This window comes from Corvus cornix, chromosome 1 (assembly GCF_000738735.6).
Source record: "Corvus cornix cornix isolate S_Up_H32 chromosome 1, ASM73873v5, whole genome shotgun sequence".
In the NCBI taxonomy this organism is placed as follows: domain Eukaryota; kingdom Metazoa; phylum Chordata; class Aves; order Passeriformes; family Corvidae; genus Corvus; species Corvus cornix.
Window position 1 is genome coordinate 16,446,658 of NC_046332.1, and position 20,352 is coordinate 16,467,009.

At 42.5% G+C, this 20,352-nt stretch overlaps 1 protein-coding gene across 4 annotated transcripts; it reads right to left on the reverse strand.

Annotated features, from left to right (window-relative positions):
• Positions 1 to 1,917: 1,917 nt before the first annotated feature.
• LOC104686969 (transforming growth factor beta activator LRRC32-like) lies at positions 1,918 to 18,806 on the reverse strand. Of its 4 annotated transcripts, XM_019283911.3 has the most exons (4): positions 13,310 to 14,351; positions 10,033 to 10,199; positions 9,805 to 9,880; positions 1,918 to 5,137 (listed from the first exon to the last, which is right to left on the reverse strand). In XM_019283911.3, the coding sequence occupies exons 3-4, from the start codon at positions 9,874 to 9,876 to the stop codon at positions 3,197 to 3,199; spliced, it is 2,013 nt and encodes a 670-aa protein (XP_019139456.1). In that variant the 5' UTR covers positions 9,877 to 9,880; positions 10,033 to 10,199; positions 13,310 to 14,351; the 3' UTR covers positions 1,918 to 3,196. The 4 variants fall into 4 exon arrangements, with proteins under 4 accessions (XP_019139456.1, XP_010394075.1, XP_010394074.1 ...); XM_010395773.3 differs by lacking the exons at positions 10,033 to 10,199; positions 13,310 to 14,351 and adding an exon at positions 18,172 to 18,806; XM_010395772.3 differs by lacking the exons at positions 10,033 to 10,199; positions 13,310 to 14,351 and adding an exon at positions 18,052 to 18,806.
• Positions 18,807 to 20,352: the final 1,546 nt, after the last annotated feature.

A 20,352-nucleotide genomic window follows, 5' to 3' on the forward strand; every position in this document is an offset into this window, starting at 1 on the left:
CTGCAGGGAGACCTCATTGCTGCCTTCCTGTACCTAAAGGGGTTTATAAGAAGGAGAGAGAGGGACTTTTTATATGGGCAGATAGTAACAGGACAAGGAGGAATGGTTTTAAACTGAAGGAGGGGAGGTCTAGATTAAGTGTTAGGAATAAATTCTTGGTTGTGAGGTTGCCCAGAGAAGCTGTGGCTGCCCCGTGCCTGGAGGTGTTCAAGGGCAGGTTGGATGGGTCCCTGAGTTACCTGGTTTAGTAAGTGGCATCACTTCTCGTGGCATGGGAGTTGAAATGAGATGGTCTTTAAGGTGCTTTCCAACCCAAACCAGTTTAGGATTATGTGTTTCTATTGTCCTGTCTCATGCAAACAGCTGCAGATGATGCCTTAGGTTTTAACTTTCATATTTTTCAAATCCTATACTGCCTAGTGTGTAACTCTGAAGTTTCTTGTAGCCTGTTAAATTCTGCTCTCTCGTGCTAGGTGGACCTAACAAAGCCTCTCCATGCCTGCTCTTCAAGGACACTCAGACCATCCTAGGCCCAAAATGTGTAAAACAATATCTTAAGAGGGGGGTGAGCTTGGGGAAACTGCATCATTAACTGAAACTTTAATTGGAGAATTAACCCTGATACACAAATGAACCAAACCTATAAAAGTGTGAAGACCTCGTGACCTGTCGTCCATCTTGGGGTCCATCTTGGCAGTAGCCTCTGGCTCCCCAGGGGGTACCTTTGAAGGTCTTTCAAATAAATACCTACGTTTATTTCCTTACTCCTGTCTAGTCTCTGTTTTTAGGTGGCTTCTTCAGGTATCACAGAAAGGAAGACAATTGTTGCATGTGGCAACTTAAAGAAAACAGAGTTTGCACTGACTGCATAAATCCCAAATGCTCTAACAGTCAAAAGAGCCTGTATCATGCCTACTGTCCTGGTTCCACTGGGATAGGGTTATTATTCTGCTTTGTTAAACCATGACACCAACCTACTAGGACAATAGGCCTGACTGGTGAAAAGATGTGTAATGTCTGAGCAATGGCTACCTTTGATGTAGGATCAGGTACTTTAGCATTTGGGCTTGTTGCAGGCACAGTAACACGCAGGAGAGGCAAGAGGTGGGGCTGAGATCTACATACCCCTATTTTGAATAATTTCGAACAATGTAATGTAGAGCTCCCATTTTCCCCTGTTTTCCCTCTCTTTGTAAATTTATTCATATTTTCTTCCCCTCATGCTTCTCATCTCATCCAGAGTAAAAGAACTGGCTGAAGCAGGCTCATATCACTATTTGGTTGCTTATGCTGCTAACAGAAAAATCCAAATGAGCCATGCTGCACTTTACTTCTGAGACTTAGTCCTCAAAAAAACTGTTTCTGCTCCCAGGGAAGTCAATGGAAGTCTAATTAGTCCCAGATGTTTAGTACTAACAAGCACTTCCTTTTGGTAGAGCAAAGCAAAAGCAGTATTAAAACCATTAATTAAATAGGTTTGGCTCTGTCATCAGGTTATTAACTAATTCTAGTCATGGCAGCCAAGCTAATACTGCCTCTCACAGAAGGAGAAATAGTCTCGCCATGCTAGACATAAAAGCCATGAACTCAGTGTGTGGCAAATCAGTATCTGGGCACACAGCTTGGCTTTCTTTCACACCAAAGGAGAAGTTCACCATCTCCAGCATTGAGCTTCCAATTTATCCCTTGGATTGCTGTTTGTGCAAGCCTTCTCCTACAAGATTAAGGGCTTGAGCCAAAGGGTAGCATTGGCTTTCATAGATGTTAGATCAGGCCCTATTGCTGCTGATGGTTTGCTCAAATTCATAGCATCACAGAAATCACAAAATGGTTTGGTTTGGAAGGGACCTTAAAGATCATCTTGTTCCAATCCCCTGCCCTGGGCAGGGACACCTTCTGCTACACCAGATTGCTCCAAGCCCCATCCAATCTGGCCTTGAACACTTCCAGGGATGGGGCAGCCACAACATTTCTGGGCAACCTGTTTCAAACTCTTCCCTACATCTCCAGTACATCTCCTTATTCTCCACTGGTTGTACTCTAAAACATGGAGCAGCTGTCCCTGCTTCAGGACCACAAGGTAAAGGTCTAAGGTGAAGTCTGAACACCATAGAAAAACAGGAAGACATTTCTTTTAATCTGTGGAGCATTCCAAGCTGGTGCTTTAATATATCCACAGCCTTGTGCTTTTTACAAAATTCAAAGGTGTTTTTATTGTACAAAATTCCACAATGAAAGCCACCAGCCAGTTTCATATATAACTGCTTAAAAAATATAATTATACACCTTTTTTGTAGTGTGGTAATTTTGACATTCACTAGCTGGAAGAAATGGAAACTGAGCAGCAATTTGACTCTGAGTTATTTACCTGGACAGGTTTCAGTTTGACCTCTATTTCTCTTATGTGCCTGAATGGACAGTTCCTGGCATTAACAGAAGACCTGATATAGTTCCTTTTCAAAGTCACTGAACCCTGTTAGCAGGTCAGGCTCCCACCATCATGTTCCCTTCAAAAGAGTGAATTTTCTGTGAGAGTACAGGACATAACATTTGTCAGTGACAACTTCTAGCAACGCAACAGGCTAGTCATGTTAGGCCCAGCACAGAATGAGGATCTACAGAACTATTCCTGCAGCACATCCTCTAGACAATAATATAATTTTGGGGAAAGACAGTAGAAAGACAGATCCAAATAATGCCCCAGGACTGTGTTCCCTATGCATTATTTCACACTGGTATCTTCAAAACACCTTTTTGCAGTCTAACCTCCCATGACCCTTAAAAATAGATATATTATTCTTCTGCATTGAAATGCAACCATATGCAGTGATTTCCCAACACATTTTCTTAGAAATATAAACATTTCGGTTCAATGTTAGCTGGTTGAAGTTCATGCTCCAGGATTTTTTTTAAAAAAGCCTTCACCCCAGAGATTACTTTCTTCACATTAAACTCAGTTAAATATATATTGCACACAAGGGTCAAATTTCTCCTCTTTGAGTTAAACCGTGGATCTGCAAAACATGGCAAATTCATCTTCCAGTCCCCACAACCCAGACCAATGGTGCAAGTCAGGGGCACTTCAAAAGCATTTAAAATCTATAGACGAAAATCAAAGATGAGAATTTTACCCTTCATTTCTACACACTGTCAGTGTAGCACCTGATTTTTTCAGTTTCCAAGGCATTTTGTGTTCCTATGCTTTAAACTGATGGCTGAAGTTTTGCCTGCGGAAACAAAAAAATGACCCCACGCCAACGATGATCACAGATAAAACCAACACAAATGTTAATATAATAAGGAAATTGATTTTCTTCAGATCCTCTTTTTCACAGTCTTCTGGTCTGATGTTCCTGATGTGCATTTCATCCTGGTATCCAAAATTCTGAGTGTGCTGGCACATTAAATGCTCCACATTGGGGATCTGAACATTTTTGTTCTGGATCATTGATGAAAGCCAGATGTTTCCACAACAGTTGAGTGGGTTCCCAGTGAGATACAAGTTTTTAAGTGAATTTTCTAATGCTAAAATATTGCTGTTCTGTAATGTACTGAACCTATTGTTCCGTAGGTCCAGAACTTCTAGTGGAGAGTCACTACCCCACTTGGGCAGCCAGTTCAGCTGATTTTCAGAGAGGTTTAAATGTTTAAGATGACTAAAACAAGGCAAGTCAATATTTAAATCTATCAGGCTATTACCATGTAAATACAAACATTCCAGAGACTTTTCCAGACCTGATAATGCTTTAAGTTCTATTTTCAGTCCAGGGTTCATGGAGAGGTCCAAGACAACCAGAGAAGTCTTGTAGAAGCTGTATGCTGGTAGGATGTTCAGCATGTTGTCAGCTAGATACAAGTACTGAAGAGTAGGAGAATCAACAAATGATATACAACCACTTTCCTCTCCAGCAAGTCTTTGCTTAGCTAATCCTGAGTACATGCTGCAAAGGCTGATATTATTGCTCTGTAGATTAAGCAGTCTGAGGCTAGGAAGATTTGAGAAGATGTCAAACTGCAGGGTTTGAAGATAGTTGTTTTGAATATAAAGATCCTTCAAATTTGACAATGCACCAGCATCAAGGAGAAGGTTCTGCAAAGCATTGTAGCTCAAGTCAAGGACAGTTAAAGAGATCAATGCACTGTCATAACTTACTGCAAATGCCTGAAGACAGTTTTTACTGAGATTAAGGGTATGAAGGGACAACATTGATTCAAAGAACTCATCTGGAATGGATTTGATTTCATTATAACTTAAGTCTAAATATACAAGCTGGGATAAATACAGAAAACTTTTGTTTCTACTTTGCTTCTGATCACGAAGATGGAAAGAAGCATTTAGCCATTCATTTTCCACGGAGTCCATTTTATTATGAGGGGATTCAGCAGTGAGTTGGATTAAATTCTTTGATAAATTCAGAGTTACCAGCTTATTTACCTGAGGGAACACTGGGAAGTGAAACAGTTTGTTTTCACTCAGATCCAAACACCTTAAGCTATATTCATCATCTGATTTTGTGGTGTGGAAGGTCTCAATGCTGTTCCTGCTAAGGTCAAGTATCTCCAGCTGCCTGAGGTTAAAATCAGAGATGCAAGTAATTGAATTCTTTGAGAGATTGAGTTTGGACAGGCTCACTAGAGTCTCAAAAGCACCTTCTTCTATTTCCATGATGATGTTGCTCTGAAGATCTACCTCCACAAGGTTGGGAGATCCCCAAAACATCTTTTGTGATATCATTATAATACTGTTGTCTGCCAAGGAAAGATACTGCAGTGCTGGAGCTTCTTTAATGAAATACTCAGCCATCCCATTGTACAGACTGTTGTGGGACAAGTCCAGTATTTCCACCTTGGATAGGAGTCCAATCCCCTCTGTGCCATTTTGAGCAAGCTCATATAAGTGATTGTTGGCTAAATTTATTTCCAGCAAACTCGTCATGTGTGCAAAGACTCCAGGCGTGATGAAACTTATCTGGTTAGAGCTTAAGTCCAGACACTGAAGGGAAGTGTAAAATGATAATGACATTTCAGGAATGCTTTGAATCAAATTTCCAGACAGATCTATTTTGTTTACATTTGGATGGAGCTCATGAGGGATTTGGTGGAGGTTTTTGTTGTGGCAAAATGCCTGAGAGTTTGCCTGCCAGAAAAAGAGAGAAAAGGAGTTGTCACATGACAAATGTAAAACATCTTTGCATTAAATGTAAGAAAAGTAACATTCAGCATCCAGGCAGATGCTTCTTCTGAAGCACTGATCACTTTTTCTGAGCATTCAGACAGCAAGAGCAACAATCCCAATTAGCTTCTTTGCAGCTAACAGCACTCATTTCATTTTAAAGAGATTTCTGACTTCGAATAGTAGAGTTTTATCTGCATGTGACAACTACTAAAAGTTCTCGGGTTTGTACCTTCCTCCTGGACTCATTTGGACAGTCCCAAGTTTCTCTGCAATCAAGCACCATTTCCTCACTTTTATGCTGATGTTTAATTTTCTCACTTTCATCACTGTATTAGATATTGCAGACTCTACTTGCAGTAGTAAGCAATACTTGGAAGAGCTTCATTCTGTTGGCAAGATGGGTTCCAGAGTAAGGAGGTATAAAAACCTATAAGGATCCTGTAGCACAAATCCTGTCTCTCCTTCATAGTCACATGCTCAAATATGCCTTCCCTTAGCTATGGCTTAGTTAAGTAAGGCAGCTTTAACCAAAGGGGTCATTCAACAACTGAGACATTTCTGATGCCAATCTCCGAACTCATTCTGCTTTTATCTTCCATGTTTATCCTTTTCCTAAGGCAACAGTTCCCTTCTACTTGCATGGGGAGCATGCCTTATGAAACCACTCACACAAGATGCCTGTGATACAACACTGAAAACACAAATTATGTAAATTCAGTTTTTGAGAGGGAAAAAGATGTGATGTGCAGTGAGGGTCAGGCCTTTTCAGGCTAATTCTCAGCAGCAGGGTAGAGAAAAAAAAAACAAGCATCAAAGTCAAATCCATCTCCTGGATGCATCTGTTAACAGTTGCAGCTGTTAATTGCAGCTAGGACTGAGTTCTGTGTCCAGAGCAAAAATTGGTGTGGGTGTTCATAAGGAACACTGGAAACATGAACACGATCATCCTTACATAACCATCAGGTTCTATTTTGTTGTTAAGGAGAACATACAGCAGGAGGAAATGGAACGTGAAAGGCTTAGGCGGCATTTAATTTACCGGAGGAAAACTCTTGTTATTAATGTATTTGGGTGTCTGGGTCATAGAAAGAACAAAAGAACAAAAGAATGAAAGAACGAATGAAAGGTAGATAAAAAAGAAAGAACAAAAGAAAGAATGAAAGATGAAAGAACAAAAGAATGAATGAAAGAAAGTGAGTTGAATCTTAACCTCTCTAGAGAAGCAGAATCCAGATTCCATGACGCAAAGCTTTTCAGACATCAAGAAAATATTAAATGTCAAAAAAATTAAATCCCATCTGTTTTATATGAACTTTGAGGTGAATGAAGTGGCAGATCTGTTTAGGAGAAGTGGGGCACTAGTCAGCATTTTGTGAATCTCTTTTGCATCCTCTGGGTTCTGGAGACCACATAAGAATGTGCCAGAGAAGTGCAAGTGCTCATCCAAACTGTAGATGTACACAAGCTGCTCCACAGTGCTATCCATGACACATTTTTCCCAAAGATCCCAAGTAAATTGACTATTAGAACCTAAACCCCTTCCTCTTTTCCCTCCAACTCACTCAAATCTCCCTCAGCTAAAAAAAAAAAAAAAAAAAAAAAAAAAAAAATTAGGCAAAATAAAGGAAATTTCCTGGCTTCTCCCTGACAATATTTCTTTCCTGCAAAGTCACTGTACACTTTCTCATTTGGAGTTAAATTATGCCCAGAGTTGGCCTTATTTCCAAAGCATGAATAGCAGAGCAGGAAACATCTTCTTACTCATTTTTGGAAGAGGAAGAAGCCAGGAGGATACAAAAATCCAGAGTGAAAAAGCAGAAACTGCTTTGCCTCCTAAGGCAGATGCCAGGTTTCTTCTCACACTTTCAGCCAGATCCCAGCAAGTGCTGAGCACTCTCCATTGCCCCTGGGCACCTAGAGCCTTAGCAAAATCTTGATGCAACTCCTATCAATGCCAACAATCTGCTTTGCATTGAAGTTGATGGGGGAGAGGTCAGCCACCATTCACCATGCATGATTTGGCTTTTAATCTCCATCCACAGAACATTCCCAGTGATAAAAGGGAGTAATAAACTCTCTACCTCCCACTGTCTGCAGTTTGTTCCTATAACATTTCCCCTCTCGTTTTTCTTTTAAAACTTTCATTCCTTTTCACTGACTATTTTGATCCTCATTAAATTTCTTATCTTGTCTCTTCTGCACCATCTTTTCTCCCCCAAGGCTCAAATGCATGAACTTCTTTCTCATCAGGAGTAGGAAAAAAGATGAAGCGTGTCTCAGTGGGATGGATCAAACAGCATCTGTTTGGTGTATCTCCTCTCCTCTCACCCCTTAGTCCAATGGGTTAGTAGCCTGCGACTGGAAAAGAGGTTTTTGTTAGTCTCATGTTCTGACTTCATCATCTCGGCAAGTGCTGCCACCAGTGTGTTTCAAGTCCATTGTCAAGAAGTACTGGAGGGTGAGGACCATTTGGTCCCATTAAGATGCTAGCAAAATAAATGACCCGACAGTTCAAAAGCTGGGCATCATTTGGTTTCTGACTCCAGTTCTTCACTGCTCAGCACTGGGTGGAAGTTGTCACCCACCTTAGTAAGAGCCCTACACAAAGGAGTTGGACTCAAGCCCACCCTTGAGTTCTCCTTTATCAATTCGTGAAAAATTGAATCAAGAATCTGGGCTGGAGCCACTTGGCACTGACCCGTACTTGCACAGTGTCCCTGACCATTCTTAGAAGAGCTGCCCAGGTAGAGGCTTAGCTGTCAAACACAATCAAACCTCAGCATTTTGTCTGGGTACCACACATCAGCTGACCTATGACATCTGGTTATGCATCTGTCATTGCATCACCTCAAGGCAAAGGTAAAATAGGATTTCCTAAGATCCCTTCCCTTCTATAAATTATTTGAAATCTCCTCCTTTGCCAATTAACACGAATTAGCAAAATCACCTTTTTTTGGGAGGTAAAATATGCTATAGTTGAAGCTTTGCCTATACTTGGAAAACGATGTGAGTTAGGAAGAATGGCCTGACATTTGATCTGTTCCTTGTTGTCTCACAAACTGACAGATGTGTCGTAACAGGATTAATCAGTGCAGTTCACCCCCATGTCAGGGGTCTGGTAGGGACTGCTTACTTCCTAAAATCTTTTCTATGAGGGTTTAATTCAGCAACAGAAGCACCTGTGGTGACTCAGAAAGCAGCCTCAAAAGGTTTCTGACTGTGAACCTCTTCCATGAGATTTGGGATTAAAGTTTCCACTTCTGAGCCTCTGTTATTCTAAAGGTGCGACCACAGGGAAAGTACAGTATAAAACAGTGAGGCTGTGATGTAATGTAGGACTATCAATGGACAGCTAATCAGCTAATCCAGTAGCTCCTTCTTTCTTTAAGCTGTGTTTGGATCCACACCAAATGCCCAGTGAAGGAAGGCAATCAGCATGGACATTAGCAATGCTGAGCTGTTGATTTACACCAGGTGAGTATCCTGGCCCCTGACTGCAGCGTGTTTTTGTCAGGGCTGATTTTATCCCAGCGTAGTTGTGTTGGCGTGATGAAAGAAGTTTACAGTGGAGCAAACCGGAAGCAAACAAGTGTGTGTTTACTTCTCAGCAATCAGCCTGGTCTGTGACCCATCAAGAAATGGGATGAAACTGCTTGGATTATTGCGTGCCTCACCCAGCCTTCATGTGACTATGACACGGGACCCAGGCTGTTCTGTTTACAGTGGCTTCATCAGTGTTCCCTCTCCAGCCAAGGAACTGAGCTACCCAGTCACCTTCCCAAGATCTTTTTATATATACACTAGGTCTTAATTTCTCTGGAATTCAGGAAGTGTAGCAATATGGCAGGGTGGGCAGGAATGGAATGAGTCCCACAAGGGAGATGTGTACATCTAGCAAATAATTTTTTCCCTATTTTGGAAATTCTTGAGGATTTGTGTTGAACAACTTCAATGTTCAAGGGGGAAAAAAGTATTTTTAAACATCCTGGTGCAGTCAGAAGCACTTGGAGAGGGAAGGGAGAAAGTTCAGCTGTGAATATCATTTATAATATTGTACCAGGTGCTTGCAAAAATTCAAGGAGCAGATTTTGTACTGGAGCAAGAGTCTTCATCATTTCTCTTCCCTTCAGCAGAAGTCAGGTACAACTTCCCTGGCAGAAATGCTGCATCAGGTCAGAGGAGGTCAGTTCACTTGTTATTACAAAAGAGCTGATATAGAAGTATTTCACAGAAGATGCCTTAATTAAAGCACAAAGAACAACTGATAAAAAAGAGTTGATTTTAAGTCTAAGTTCTTTTTCTGTCTTAGCCACAGAAACTCTGTACAATCTTAGGGAAATAAATCAAATTTCTTTTAACCAGGTCCTCCTTAGAAAAAAAGCTGAGATAATTACCCTTCTTTGCACCCCCTCCTGCCCTTTGTGTGTTGTCATTATAACAAGGACACAGACTGATGACAGACTGTTAAGCATCCCCTCATCCTGCAAATCCCACCTCTGCCATCACAGGGAGCCTGCTTCTGGGGGTTTCCCTTCTCAGAGACTGTAGCTGCTTGTGCAATGCTTGTAACAAGGGGGTCTCAACCTCATTCGGGATCTCAAGGGGCCTAAGTACAGACACAGCCTTACCATTTCACAGGATGTCCCCTCTGAGGGTTGATAGTTCACCACTGCCAGGAAGAAAATGATGTACAGTTTCATGGCTCTGCAGGTAAAAATAATTATGGTTAGATTTTATATGGGACACAGTGGTCAACACATGCAAAAGCTGGCAGAAGGTCATCATCTAACATGAAGAAGGACAGAAGCAAAGCAATAAATTAAGCCACCTCTGAGCATACAGCACTAATGACCCACCTGTGTAGCTTTGCATCCGTTTCAGCCTGGTGGGAAGAGATTTATATGAGGACTTGAAAGGAAAGTCCAAAGCACTTCATGGGGTTTCCCCAGTGTGATTTCAGCTGCTGCCTAAATGATATCCAGGACACTCAATGGAGTCCAGATGTTCAAGCTGGGCAGGGTGTCTGGCATCATGGAGAAAGAAAACTACTGAGACCAAGTTATCGCCACACTCCCCATAGACACAGCTCAGACACTTTCAACTGGGCTGAAGTTTTGGGGTGCCATGTCCTGAGCAAAGCAAATGGGTGCCACTCAGAAACAACCAGAAGTGGGAACAGTTTTCATTTCCATCCACAACATTTTCTACTCCTCTTATCCCAGAGTGTCAAAGACATTTTACGTGTATATCCTCGTTAAGTTAATGCAAGCAGCTTAAGGAATGGACAGAGATTTTTCATTTTCCAGGTACAGACAGTTTTTTAAACACATTTGACAGGACATCATAGAACCATATGTTCCACAGAATCACAGAATATGTAAAGTTGGAAGGAACCCACAAAGATCATTGAGTCTAACTCCTGGTCCTGCACAGCACCACCCCCAAGAGTCACATCCTGACCCCAAGAGTGTCCAAATGCTTCTTGAACTTTCTCAGGCTTGGGTTGGAAAAGACTTTTAAAAGTCATCTGGTGCAATCCCCCTGCCATGGACAAGGACAGTTGCCTTACAAAGAGACATATAAAACAGAATGGATTTGGGTGAAACAGAGAATTCATAAGAGTTTAACTGTTTGGAAAGCACTCCATAAAAGAGCAGAGAATTGCAAAAGGAGCAAACAGCACTGGGAGGCCTGTCACTAGACAATGGGGGAAAAAGGGAACCAAAGCCAAGGGCAAGCATTCCTGCTTCAAACAGCTCCAAATGCAACCCCAATCCCATGCACAAGTCACTGGCATCAATGTACTGTTGCTCAGTGGCTTCCAGCCACAGAGCATGGAAAAGCTGGAAACAAAGAGATGGGATCATTCCCAGCTGATGGAAGTCCCTCTGCTTAGTCACTTTGATGGATGCAGCTGATGGCCCTTGACAGCACTGACAATCACTGAACAGCAATGCCAAGCTCCTGATGGGAATCTGCCTGTTTCTCCCCTTCCCAACCAGAGAACAGAGCTGTGTATTAGGAATAGAGAAACTGGGGAGGATTAGACCACAGCTATTCTGTGTACAGTTTGCATATTCCTTCCATTTCACAAAAAAACCCTAGTGATGGATGATGATCTGTGACCCCAAGGGGAAAGAACAGGTCTCAGTAATGGGATCAGAAGTGTGTTCCTCCCCATTAAAACCAGACCAAGGATGTTAATTCTCTACCTTTGAATCAATGTTTGCAAAATATGCTGAAATCATCCTATGGAAGGAGGAATTGCTGGTGTCACCATCTATAATGTTTCTGTTGTCCCCCTCTGTTCTTCATTCCCCATGCTTAGAGCAGTTGGAACCTCCTCTAAGGAGGAGAAATTTATTTTTATCATTTGAGTTTTAGTTTACTGAGGTGGCAATAAAAGACAAACATACCAATGATTACAAGGCTTTTCTCCAAGCCCTTAGAAGGAAATCCTTTCTGTTCAGACACAATGAATTAAGCTGAGAGTATGACCCTCAACAGGGCACCACCCTGAGGGACAGCATGTGGCCAATGTGCTCTGCAATGTCTGCCCTCGTCACACTGTCAGTGCAAAAAAAGTGTCTCTGCCTCTTAAATAATAAACCTGACACAATCCAGGGTCTTAACATACTTTGAAACTTCCTAAATTTTAGGTTTATAAAGCAGCTGGGAAATTTATTTGTTTGAACACAAAAAAATTATGTAATGGTTTGCTGTGTAAGGCAAATCTGTAATAAGCAAGGATGCTGTCCCTTGAGGTGTTTCTAAGGCTTTCCAAGGTGTCCCTCAAGGTGTCATATCCTGAAGCTCATCAAGGATGTGGTGCTCCCTTCCAGCATAAGACCACATAGACTGTCCTCACAGAACCATTTAGTTTGGAAAAGCCCTCTAAGACCCTCAACTCCAACCATTCTCCCAGCACTGCCAAGGCCACCACTATCCCATGTCCCCAAGTGCCACATCCACATGTCTGCTAAATCCCTGCAGGGATGGGGTTCCACCACTGCCCTGGGCAGCCTGTGTCAGTGCTTAACAACCATTGTGGTGAAGAAATTTTTCCTAATATCCAAACTAAAACTCCCCTGCCACAACCTGAAGCTACTTCGTCTTGACTTGTCATGGTACAGCTCAACCTCCTTGTTCATGGAGATTCCCTTCCTAGGGTAGTTTTCAGTTCAGCTGTCCAGCTGAGGAGCTTTTCCTGCCTAGCTTTTCTCTGAACAACCTTTAGATCCCTCTCAGCAACCTCTAGTGTGACACATCAGTGCATTCCCCTCCATTCTACCCTCTGGGCAGGTCTCAGCATCCCCCCACCCTCTCCCAGTGCCAAGTTCAGGGCTTACACAAGCCCTTGGTGTGAGAGAGGATGTCTACTGGCGCTAAACCCTTCCTGATCTCTCAATCCACAGCTTACAAAAACAGTTTGGGAGCAGCAGTGGCAACAACTCAACTTAAAGGAGATTTTATTGCTTTGAGGCTTTCCCAGAGTTGAAGCAGCTTCACGATCAGTGCCAGTTTGCTCCCACTGGCAGCTGTGATAGAAATCCTAGCATAACTGAGAGCAGGATTGAGCTCTGAACCCTATTTAAAGTCACAGCTTTCCATCATAGTACTTCAAAACCACCCAGTGCCAACCCCTGCCGAAAAATACAGGTGGTTTCAGTCAACACCACCCCCAAGGAGAATCAGTAATTTGGTAAAATAAATCTAGAAAAAGCATACCCTAACCATGTACACTTAACAAATAGGAAAGGCAGAGAAGGCAGAGAAGACCAGTAATTTGCCCCAAGACGCATTTCAAACCATGGAATAATAACAATTTATTCCCAGTTTCCACATCAGAACAATGTTTGCCTCCATCTCTATCACAATATTAATCTTGAAACTACTTCATAGATGTTGTTTGCAGCTAATAAAGGCAGAACTTTCCAGATTTCCCCCAAATGTAATTTTTGTTACTGCTTAGACAATTAACGGAGGTGCTGTCCTGTGCCAAGGAAAGTTAAATACAAGACAACACACAGAACACAAATCAAACTCCCCAGGGTCTGATCATTTTCCACATGAGACTTTTTCCTGTTAAGTTAGAGCCTTCAGGGGTAAAAAGAGTGACTATCTCACATTTACCTTGTTTCAAGGGTTTCTTGCATCCCCAAACACCGCTTATCATCTCTTTAAAAAGCATATCCAGCTCTTCAAAATCAATTCAGTCCTGGTATCGATGCAATTATTCTTCAGCTTCATGTTCACCCATTCTAGACACCTAGAGGCTCACTCATAACTTCAGAATGAAGGCATTTTCAGGGAAATAACCTTATTTGGGACAGTGTCTGCTTTAAATTATGTTGCTTGTCTTCCTCTCCACTCCTCTCCGGGCTCTTGCTGGGTCCTAGCCACCGCTGTTCTCCAGACAGAGTCGGCTACTGTGCAACATCCTGAAGCCCTTCCTTGGGGCAGGCATTGAGAAACGGGGATTTTTGCCAAAGGAACTATCAGGATCAGGCTGTGGGTTTTCTCAAGAGAATAAGTAACTTATTGGCAATGCCATTGTTTGGCTGTGTGCGTGGGGCACGACAGTGTGTTTACTTTCGGGTTTTGTGTCTGCAAGTTGCATTCCTGGAGGGTTGTAATCTCCTGCACCTAAACCTCTCTCTGCATCTTTAGGGAAACAGTGCTTGAGGATTAAATGTTTAAAATTCATGGCTGATAAATATAAACCCCAGAATCTGGAAACCTGTTCTGGAAGAAATAACTTTTTCTTTTTGCAGTCATCCCACTAATGAGAGTGTGACTGCAGTCTGCTGTCAGAACAGGGGTCCATTGCTGGCTACAACACACTTGATGGGTTTTCATAGCATGAGGCAGGATTTAGGGATAAAGGCCTCAATAAAGACCTTTTCAGATAAGCTGCAGAATTTTTGGTTGTGAGTACATAGTGCTGAATATACTGGATCTGCTGGGAAGAATTCCCACTGCAAAGGGGTGCTTTTGTCATGCAGAAGATGATTTCAAATTGCCCAAGTTCAGCTTTTTATTTATTATTTTGTGCTGCCCTCTAGAGCTGAAGTAGCTGGTTTCCTCATTTCCTTTTGCTAATTAAGTCTTGCTTCAGGAAAACCCTCCTCTACATAGATTTCCCTGCTGTTTTCTCCCAGAGACACAAGCCTGAACTGCCACAACACACTTTTCCCATGGTTGAAATAATGTGCCAAAGAGCTGGGCTCTTAGTTTGCTTGGTAATGCATCCTGAAATTAGAGGTATAAATCACAGAATTATAGAAACCCAGAATGGCTTGGATTGGAAAGACCTTAAAGTTCATCTAGTTCCAGCCCTCCTGCCATCAGCAGGGACACCTTTCAACTAGACCAGGTTTCTTGTCTAGCTATAAAAATACTATGACAAGGTGACAGGGGAGGGCATGATTAGGTGCAATGGACAGAAAAACACACATTAAGCTCTCAGGAGAATTGTCCACCAGTGAGATTATCACAACCTCAGACAAGTTCCCCTTCACTGGGCTCTCATCAGATTAGTTTTGATCACCTTCCCCCAAGCATGTCATGTCTTGAGCTTTACTTGCAGTGCTGTTTTTCGCTTCATCCCTTTGGCACGGTCCCTGGAGTCAAGCTCTCCATTTGCAATCCCCTTCGGGTAAGAAGGAAACTCATGTTGAAACTGGGGACCACTGTGATATCCAGAGATTTAAATGCCTTTTGGATGCTCTGGGTTTAGAGTTTGTCTTGTCAGCAGTGTGCAGTAGCACTTGAAAAGCACAGACACCTTTGCAAGGCAAACCTCAAATACTGATTTGAAGTACAAGGTATCATGCCTCTAATTAAGAGCAGTGAGTGGCCAGGATGATGGCAGCTTACAGTTTTTCTACACCTGGATATTCAGAGCACTTTAGGAAGTTTGGATTTATAGGAATAAAAATAGCAGACATTTTGGTTCTGCTTTTTAAAAAGCCAGCTCTGTTCCTCAAGCTGTTTTACTGAGTAACCAGGCAGCTGTGCCAGCTGAACTGTAAAGAAGAGCCTGGACAGAAACAAATGCCAAAGCAGGAGGGAAGGGCATGCACTGATTCTACTGCTCAGGGCTTTGCTTCAATAAAAACACATTCTTGGAGGACACCAGCTACACTGGGAAAGATCAGTGTGATCCCTGCCTTCTTTGTCCTTTCCCAAAGGGGATCTGGCAGCAAACAGTTTCAAAGCCTCCAACACATTTGGCTGATTTCCCAAACTTTCAATATTTTTGGCTTTGGGCTACCCAGCCGTTTACACCTTAAAGTGGTGTTGAAACATTAGCATGGTATTGGCTTGGTAAGACATGTCTGCAGGGCAAATGTCACCTGCATCAGTCAGAGACTGGATCATAGAATCATAGAATGGCCACATTTGGAAGTGACCTTGAAGATCATCCAAGCCCCCTGCCATGGGCAGGGACACCTTCCACTAGCCCAGGTTGCTCAGAGCCCCAGCCAGCCTCATCTCCATCATGCAGATTGGAGAATCAAGCTTTTTTGCCCACAAAATAGCAAGGGCTGTGCCATCCCAGTGATGCCAAAGGGTTTGCACCTGCAACTCTGTGAAATCCTGATTTTCCAGTGGTGTATCAGCAGTCACCTCCTACTCAGTTTCTGTCAATGTCAGTTGAATTTCACCCTCTGTCACCTGAAGTGAGGGGCACCTCATCAGACCTCTCCTCTCCTCCAAATCCTTTCCCCAGCATGGCCCAGAGCAAGAAGCAAAAGCAAATCCTAGCTGCTGGCTCTCACCAGCCAGTCTGTAAACTGCTGCAGGTTCCCAAGGGTTTCAGAGAAACCAGAAAACGTCTTGACAATTTTGTGTCTTTAGTCTCCAGACCTTTTGGAGTCCGTCCATCCATAATGCTGCTGCTTTCTAAGGCACTGCTTTTGGTTGAATCCTGTGTCAAGCTCTATGAATCAAAATCTCCAGAGAAGTAAATGAAACAAGTTCCTGCCTTAGAAAGTGGGTCTGAACTGCAAACACAGGAGTGGGACAAGTCTTGCTCCCTTTTGGCTAGAATAGCTCCCTGGTGATTCATCCCACAAGGGAGTTGGAGACAACATTAATATCAACCCTATTAAAAAATAAATAGTCAATGCCGTCCTCAGCCACAGGCTGAGGCACAGCTCCAGCTCCTGACACTCTACAGCATCTCCAGAAACTGATTCTCCTGGGTTTGTTTTGCTCCTGCAATCTTCACTGTGCTTGGCATCTCACAGGCAGATGCAGCCCCCAGTCTTTCTGGTGTCAAGTCCACATATCAAAATAGAGACTCCTCCATCTCTTGTAAACCCAGCAAGGCTTTTCTCCTGTCTTTTGAAGCTGCTGCCTTCCTTCTCTTTCTGTCCTCTCTCCATGTGCATCTTTATCATGTGTTCAGCCAACAGCATTTCCCCACAAAAATTAACATTTCCAGTTATTGACGTTTTAGCCAGGTTCCCTATTTTATTCACCTTTTGTCCTCCTAATCTCTCCAGGAAAGAAAATGTAAATGAATAAAAACTGAATGAAACCCACAAGCCTGGAGAATTTGTGAGTGAGGGGATGGGCTAAGGGACAGAGGGAGATGGGAAAGTGAAAACTCTTACATCAGCAAAAAGTGACATGTACTGGCATTTGCAGATTAAACTATCTAACCATGAAACACTCTCCCTGGAGAACAAAATTCACATTCAAAAACCAAACCAGAATATTTTCTCACCAGTTTATAAAATAATTTTTAAATTCAGCAATATTACTTTTTATAGACAGTGTGGTCAGTATTTGGGAAAGGGTGTACTCATTTTATAAGATCCAGTAGGAGACAAAATGAGGTGAGGAAAATCATTTCTGATAGATTTGATTTACATAATACTGATATCCCTCCTTGAATCCATCCATCACTGTATTAGTAAAAGGCCAAGCACTGATACAGTAACTAAGACATAATCATCTGCTTTAAAAAGAGATGACTGGTTGTAAATTTTTGTTCTTGAAAACTAGAGGATTTCAGCATTTTAGAGTAATATGTTTATTTTAAAGTTTAAATTATTACATCTTAGTAGAAAACCCATATTATCACTGTTGTGCAGAGCCAAATTATTGCTTCTATTTAAGAGAAGCATATTTGTCTTTTATCAAAAATACTTTTATCCAAATTACAACTGGGCTTAGCCTTAGAAAATTTACTGTGACTTTTATATAAACTGTGATTTTCTAAAACTTTATTACTTCCAAATATTGCCTAAATGTTCATTTTCATGATAACAGCCCAGATGCAGCAAACCCCTCTCTGTAAATCATCATCCACCCAAGGTGACATTCAAGCTGTCAGGATCTTAAGAGCAGCAAAATAACCCTGCCATCTCACACCTCATGCTCCAACAGGGAGAGCTCAATGACAGCAGTGATAGGAAGAAGAGCAGAGGAGCCAAATAGCATTTTGCCTATTTTACTCAGGGACTGTGTGATTTGCCCAAGGCTATATTAGGATTCAGGGTCGGAAAGTTGGGTGAGTGGCATTTAATTGGTGTATAATGCTGATCTCTGCAGCACTCCTGGTTCAGAAGGCTATAATGCAGTAACAGCATAAATAGACTGAAGTCCTGAGAAGAAAGAAAAAACCAATCATCTCTCCATCTTCTATTCCTGCAAACATGGAGAATAATAACAAAGACAGTGTATGACAACTGTATTGTTACAAACTAACTGGTGCCTCCTTAATGTAAATGATCTAACTCACACAGTGCAAGTCCCTGATGGATTAAATATACAACTGGGTGGATAGAGCCATCTACACAGCATGTTTAGCCAGTTCCTCAGCCTATTCATAAACACAGAACATTTTATTTATACAGTACCTTCCTCATCTGTGTTAGTTTTAAAGGCTGCAGCTCAAAGTCACCAGAGCTCTCATCTCTCCCGCAGTTGAAAGCGCAATTTTCCAGCAGGCTCCCGGGTTCACACACGTCTCCACATACCTGCTCTGTGGCTGGAGGAGGAGAAGGTTTCGTCTCTGCTTGCAGCCTTTTTTTCCCTGACTCTCCCAGCAGCCTTTCCAGCGCAAGCTGAGGAAGAGTTTCCTTGGGGAAGTTGTACCTCTGTTGCATGCCAGCTGACTAAAACTCTGCAAGCGCCGAGAGAAGTTTGAAGTCACAGGGAAAAAAAAATACTCCCCATAGACTAGTCCTTGAATTCATTCCTTTGCAGTCATGAGCTCTTGTATATTCCCAGGCTCCCCAGAGCATGTGAATACATACCTCCGTAACAGTTTTAAAATGTGTGTGTCCTCTGCGCTTCTTTTTCTTTTCCATTTTGTTCATTCAGGCTTGGCTTATTTCCTGCAGCCTCTCAGCTGGTAATTATGCTTGTCTCGTATTGACACATGAAACATTCTGTGAATACCACAAAAAATCCCCTCCACAGGCTTTGGGGACACGTGCTTGTCTCTCAAGTCATCCGTGCCTGTCCCACAGCTGTCAGCCTGGAGATTCTCAGGGGCTGAGGTAAATCAGGGGCACTGAGCTGGCTACAAAGCTTACATTTCAAGTCCATGCAGGATGAGGTGCGTAGGAAAAGGGTATACAGGAGTAGAGCAAGCACATCGTCTTTGATGTCCCAGCAGGTCAGCTGCGTCTCCATGGCACTGCAGTGGGATGGCCAAACACACCCTTGGGGGAAAGGATAAATTCAATTTAATGCTTGAATGGGTAATAACATAAATACTTTCTAAAAAGGGCTGTGGGATGAATTTTGCTTTCTTTACTTTGGGTGCAAAGCTCCCTTCTATTTCAGTTGCAATGCTTTTGTGTAAGTTGGTGGGGGACTTGCATGTTGTCTGTGTTGTCTACATCTGCTTAGACATGCTCTGATATCTGGGCAGGTGTTCACTGGCTCTGCATGATCGTTTGCAGCACTGTAAACCTCTGACAGGGTTTTGCCAGCTCTTCAGTGGATGTCTTAGGACCAAACTGAGTCTTGGCTTCACCAGCCAGGATAAGACCTCCCCATGGCCACTCAGCTGAGGAGCTCCCACGGGCACCAGGGATCAAAGAAAACATCCCAGGGACCACCACAAACCTCCCACCTTCTCCCCTGCATGTACGAGGATCACCTCAACTGAGTGATCTCCCTCATAGGAGAGGTTTGCCTTCAGCATCATATGTTTTATCCCCTTTTCACTTAGATATGCAACAATGGCCAAGAATTTTCATTTTAAAAAATGAGGTGCTGGCTGCCTTCTCCCAGACAGCATCAATTCTGTCCTGCTTTCCTGGATTTGCTTATTAAAATCAGGTAAAAACTATGTCATTTTATACCATGTGCCAAACAGCTTTGTAAATTCTGCTAAACATTTGCAGGCTCCAGCTTTTGCTTCTCTGCAACAGGTTCGTTCTCTGTAGCACACCAGGTCCTGTGAGTCAGAGTTACTTCAGACCTGCACCATACTGGGAGATTCAAAATGAAAAAAATCTACAAATGTGAAAAATGTGGTTTGTTAAATATCTCAGTAAATACACCTTGCTCATGCTGTTGCAATAAGATTGCAACAAGACTAATCCATTTAATAGCAACATGTACATAATGGTAATGAAGGAAACAATAACGGTTTTATTACTGCCTTGGCTATTGCTCATGTACAGGTGTAGCTGTATATGCATATTTTTTATTATTGTTGTGGTTGTCGTTGTTGTTACTATTATTATTATGGGCCAAAACTCAGCCCACAGTAGCTTATTTGGACAGATTGACAAAGGGAGTTCACCAAGGAACAAGGATATATTGTATCCCCTTCCTGTCACCACACCAGGACAACCTGATGGCCAACTTGATGTCACAGTAGCCAAGCCTGGAGGATGACTGCAGACCTTCTTCTTAGAGATGGAGGTACAATTGTACTTCCCAGGCGATGCATGGCTAGCTAATAGGAAAATAGTCCATCACAGAAAGGATAGGAAGGCTCCCAACATGAAATTTCGGAGTATATGGAAGCAGAAGGAATAATTCCCACAGATCCTGCTACTGTTAGACTCCATCTCTGGTGTGTGGGCAGCGGAAACTTGGGTCAACCTATGGTTTATTCCCAGTGACACCTGAGTGCAGATGGCTTTTCCAGTTACATCTCTCCCACTAAAGATCACTCCCAGGGAGTGATCCCTGGC

Excerpts from the sequence above, each read along its gene's own strand:
- LOC104686969 (XM_010395770.4), bottom strand. The coding sequence starts at position 13,332 with ATGCAAGAAACCCTTGAAACAAG. Across the intron at positions 9,881-13,309 it reads CAAGAAACCCTTGAAACAAG|AGCCATGAAACTGTACATCA; the intron begins GTAAATGTGAGA and ends TTTTACCTGCAG. Across the intron at positions 5,138-9,804 it reads AGGGGACATCCTGTGAAATG|GCAAACTCTCAGGCATTTTG; the intron begins GTAAGGCTGTGT and ends TTTTTCTGGCAG.